The 5,246-nt window shown below is 42.8% G+C and overlaps 1 protein-coding gene across 1 annotated transcript in view; it reads left to right on the forward strand.

The window, feature by feature from the left end:
- The window catches only part of GOLGA1 (golgin A1), a 74,921-nt gene that overhangs the window by 22,979 nt on the left and 46,696 nt on the right, over positions 1 to 5,246 (forward strand). The window contains 2 exon segments of the mRNA XM_011931386.1: positions 261 to 430; positions 912 to 1,023. Coding sequence (XP_011786776.1) covers positions 261 to 430; positions 912 to 1,023 — 282 coding nt within the window.

Here is a 5,246-nt window from a genome sequence, read left to right on the forward strand (position 1 = left end):
ATTCTCCCACCTCAGCCTCCCAAGTAGCTGGGATTACAGGCACCCGCCGCCATGCCCGGCTAATTTTTGTGTTTTTAGTAGAGACAGGGTTTTGCGATGTTAGCCATGGCAAACAGTTAGCTGGTCTCAAACTCCTGACCTCAAGTGATCCACCCGCCTCGGCTTCCCAGCGTGTTGGGATTATAGGCGTGAGCCACCTGCCCGGTCTTAAATGTGTTTTTCTTAGCATAGCCCAATGAAACTTTGTATTTTTGTGTCAGCTTTTAAAGAAAGAAGAAAGTCTAGGGAAAATGGAGCAAGAATTGGAGGCACGAACCAGAGAACTTAGTCGTACCCAGGAGGAGCTGATGAACTCCAACCAGATGTCATCAGACTTAAGCCAGAAGCTAGAAGAATTGCAGAGACACTACTCAACGCTGGAAGAGCAGAGGTTCTTGCTTGGTCTGTGGGGCCCTTGGGAAGAGGTGTTAGTGTAGTTCTGGCTATAGCCTGCTCACCTTTCCCCATTGTTCGTTACACCTCTTTCTGATTCCAGTGCTGGCAAAGGCTTCTGGACGCATACTTACCTGCCTAGGACTTAGGCCCCACCCTACCTCCAACCCACTTTCCCCTTCAGCTGCTGAAACTCAGGACAGTTCCAGCCCTGCTGAGCAATTCAGTGTGGTTTTAATTTGTAAGGTATTATAGACTAAGGAGAGGCAGGTCAGGATTTCTTTCTTAAACTAGGATGGACTTTTTCTCCTTGGGCTCCTGCTTCAGAGAGAGCTGAGACTTTTTCCACTGAAAACTGCATGTAGCTAATGATGCTTGTAGCCCTGACATAGAAGGAACCATTTGTATTTTTCCTGCAGAAGACTGTATATTAGATGAGATATCCAAATTTGTTCATTGTCTGCTTTCTTTTGATGAAGAGATCGTGTGATAGCTTCAAAAACAGGTGCAGAAAGTAAGATCACAGCCCTGGAACAAAAGGAACAAGAGCTCCAAGCACTCATTCAGCAGCTTTCCATTGATTTGCAAAAGGTAAGTAGAATATGAGAAGGCCTGGATTTCTAAGATTCATAAAAACTAATTCTTTCAGAAATTTCTGCCTAAGACTGACTACTGAACATATATTTCTCATGCAGTCCACATGGCTCCATTTCTTGTTCTAGCCAGGCTGCACTCAGATGGAAATGGCCATACAATTGCCTAGCAGAAGTAGTCAGTATTTTCCCTTCAGGAACTCTCAAATTATACCATTTGGTCGACTCAAATATGTCTCTTTTTTCTTCTGTCTTTTTTTTTTTTTGAGACGGAGTCTTGCTCTTATTGCTCAGGGATTACAGGCGCCCGCCACTACACCTGGCTAATTTTTGTATTTTTAGTAGAGACGGGGTTTTACCATGTTGGCCAGGCTGGTCTCAAACTCCTGACCTCATGATCCACCCACCTCGGTCTCCCAAAGTGCTGAGATTACAGGCATGAGCCACTGTGCCTGGCCTGACTCAAATATATCTTTAAGCACATAATGAACCTTGAGCATGAAAAATATAACAATAGTGGCTGACATGACCAGGGCTGTACCTTTGACATACTTGGCTCTAATCCAGTTTGTTCTATGGCACGTAATCAAATGATGTCATTACAATTTGTTTTTTCATTTCATTGACATACATTTGTTTTCTTTCTACATTAGGGCTGTGCTAAACTCTGAGAATATAAAGATGAACAATAATATTACTGAATATAAAGTAGTGTTTCTTAGGCCCAGCACTGTGACTCAAGCCTGTAGTCCTAGCACTTTGGTAGATCAAGGCAGGAGGATCACGTGAGGTCCTCCTCGTGACCGCATCTCTACCAAAGAAAAAAACATTACCCAGTGTGGTAGTGTGCACGTGTAGTTCCAGCTGTTTGGGATCATGAGGTGGAGGATCACTTAAGCCCAGGAATTCAAGGCTGCAGTGGGCTATGAACATATCACAGCACTCCAGCCCAGGCGACAGAGCAAGACTGTCTTTAAATATAAAAATAAGGCTGGGTGTGGTGGCGTGTACCTGTAATTCCAGCTACTTGGGAGGCTGAGCAGGAGGTTCAGTTAAACCTGGGAGGTGGAAGTTGCAAGTGAGCTGAGATTGCACCACTGCATTGCAGCCTGTCTGGGTGACAGACAGAGACTCTGTCTCAAAAAAATAATAATAAATAAATAGAAATAAAATAAAGTAGTATTTCCCAATAGCATATTTCTTATTGGCATTTTGAGCAGAACAACTTGTATTGTATGATCGTCCATTGCATTACAGGACATTTAACATTCCTGGCCTCTGGGTTCTGAATGCCAATAGCATCCTTTAGTCACTGACATCCAGCCCTTCCCCTCACATCACAGAACCACCCACCTGTTAGGCGGTGCCATCCACCCTACCCTCATCTTTTGAGAAATGCTGATCTCAAGTGAGACAGCCTTACAGCATAATTACAGTACAGTAAGATTTTGTCAATAGAGGTCTGTATACCCCTTCTAGCTAAGTATTATCATACTTACAGATATCTAAGTGGAAACTAAGAGAGGTTATTGACCTTGTTCACAATTATACAGTAAGTGACAGAGTTGGATTCTAACCCAAGTCTTATTCCAAAACTCATGCTTATTCTACTGCACTTGGCTGCCTCACAATAAGGAGCACCCAGTAAATATATACGTGAATGAATGACTATGATACAAGCTTTCTACCCTCAACGAACTAAAAATCTCAGTACAGATGTTGTTTTCCTTCAGAGGCTTACAGTTTCATTATAGAACTCAAACCTACTGTAATCACAAGAAAAGAAATGCTCAAACAAGAAGTCTCATGTAAATGAACTAGATTTTTCTTTTTCTTTTTTTTGAGACACAGTCTTGCTCTTTCACCCAGGCTGGAGTGCAGTGGCATGAACGGCTCACTGCAGCCTCAGCCTCCCAGGCTGAAGTGATCCTTCCACCTCAGCCTCCCAAGTAGCTGGAACTACAGACACACGTCGCTACAACAGGCTAATTTTTATTATTATTATTATTTGTAGAGATGGGGTTTTGCTACGTTGCCCGGGCTATACTCAAACTCCTGGGCTCAAGCAGTCCACCTGCCTCAGCCTCCCAAAGTGCTGGGATTACGGAGGGGAGCCACCACACTAAACCCTAGATTTTTCAAATATAAAAGATATGCCATAGGGGAAGTACATTCCAGCCTAGGAGTCAAGGAAATCTTCCTAGAGGAACTGGAATGTCAAGGATCAGGAGGACAACAGGAGGCAGAAAAGGCAGAAGGTTAGAGAGTACATTTGGGGTCGTGGAAGAAGGGGGACAATAGACACACAACTTTGGTTTTTGTATTTTGTTTTTTTCTGAGACAGGGTTTCACTTTGTCACCCAGGCTGGAGTGCAGTGGCGTGATGTTGGCTCACTGCAACCTCCACCTCCTGGGCTCAAGCAATCCTCCCATCTCAGCCTCCTGAATAGTAGGGACTACAGGCACATGTAACCATGCCCGGCTAATTTTTGTGTTTTTAGTAGAGACAGGATTTTACCATGTTGGCCAGGCTGGTCTTGAACTCCTGGCCTCAAGTGATCTGTCCACCTCGGCCCTCAAAATGCTGGGATTACAGGCACCTGGCCACAACTTTGATATTCAAGGGACCCTTTGATGTCAATTAGAACCATCTGTTGTTTTTATAATTGGAAAATTGGGGCTCAGGGAAGTCCAGAATGTGGTCACAGTAAGTTTCTTCATTCATGCTAGAAAGATTAGTTAAGCCTTACTATGTGCTGGGCTGTGTGCTGGGTGTTCATAATATTGTGGTGAGCAAAATAAATACAGTTCTTGCCTTTGTAATGCTTATAGTCTAGAAGGGAAGTCAGACATTAATCAGTAATCACATATATAATTACTAACTGTGATGAGTGTTCTGAAAGAAAACTATGAGATGTTGTGAGATCCTATTAAAAGATACCAGATCAGATCCAGTCTTGGAGCCGTAGAACACTTAAGGAAGTAACACTTGATGCAGTGCTCAGGCTGGAGAGAAAGGGATGATTAGAGAGAATTTCAGGCAGGGAACAGCATGAACAAAAACTCTGAGGCAAATAAAAGGATTAGCACATTCAAGGGACTAGAAGAAAGCCAGTGACATACAGAATAAGAGAGAATAACAGATTACTCTGGCCATTAGGAGACTGAGAGGATCTTCCACTTAGGAAGCTTTTGCAGTTGTTCAACCATAATATGATGGAGGCTTTGACAAGTGTAGTGGTGAAGATAATAGTGGGTAGACAAATGTAAGAAATATTGAAGAGATTGACAGACTTACTAATGTAACAGATATGGAAGGAGAGGAAGACAAAAGTCTGTTTTTTTTTTTTGTTTTTTTTTTTTTGAGGCGGAGTCTCCCTCTGTTGACCGGACTGGAGTGCAGTGGCCTGATCTCAGCTCACTGCAAGCTCCGCCTCCCGGGTTCACGCCATTCTCCTGCCTCAGCCTCCCGAGTAGCTGGGACTACAGGCGCCCGCCACCTCGCCCGGCTAGTTTTTGTATTTTTAGTAGAGACGGGGTTTCACTGTGTTAGCCAGGATGGTCTTGATCTCCTGACCTCGTGATCCGCCCGTCTCGGCCTCCCAAAGTGCTGGGATTACAGGCTTGAGCCACCGCGCCCGGCCAAAAGTCTGTATTTTTATGGGTGATTTATTGGCTTCTGGCTTGGGCAACAGCTGAGCCGGTATTGTGTGAAGATTGTGAATTTGGAATTCACTTTTTTCTTGTCTTATACTGAGTATATATAAAATCATATTTATAAAATACGAATACGATAGAAGGCATAACAAGGCAGTGAGCCCTCTGAGCTATCCCTCAGGTTAAGAAAAAGAACAATGTGTTTATCTTTGAGGTTCCCTCTGTGCCCTTCACTATTCCATCCCATTCCTTTTTCCTTTGGAAGTAAGTACTATCCAGAGATTGCTTCATTGTCTGCTTTGCTTTCTAATGTTGTCAGTTTTATCCCTAAACAATATCTTTTTTAGTTTTCCATGCTTGTTAATGTTGTATAAATGAAGTCATTCTGTAGGTATTTTTCTAAACTTATTTTTTATGCTCAACATTGTGCTCCCGGAAAACATTCATATGATACCTGGAGCTCTAATTTATTTTTTCTCAATTATATGGTAATATAGTAGGGACATACCAAAATTTAAATTTTGTCGCTGGTGGGTTTTGTTTTTTGTTTTTTGTTTTTGTTTT

The sequence above is a fragment of the Colobus angolensis genome, unplaced genomic scaffold (assembly GCF_000951035.1).
Source record: "Colobus angolensis palliatus isolate OR3802 unplaced genomic scaffold, Cang.pa_1.0 Scaffold9, whole genome shotgun sequence".
Classification (NCBI taxonomy): domain Eukaryota; kingdom Metazoa; phylum Chordata; class Mammalia; order Primates; family Cercopithecidae; genus Colobus; species Colobus angolensis.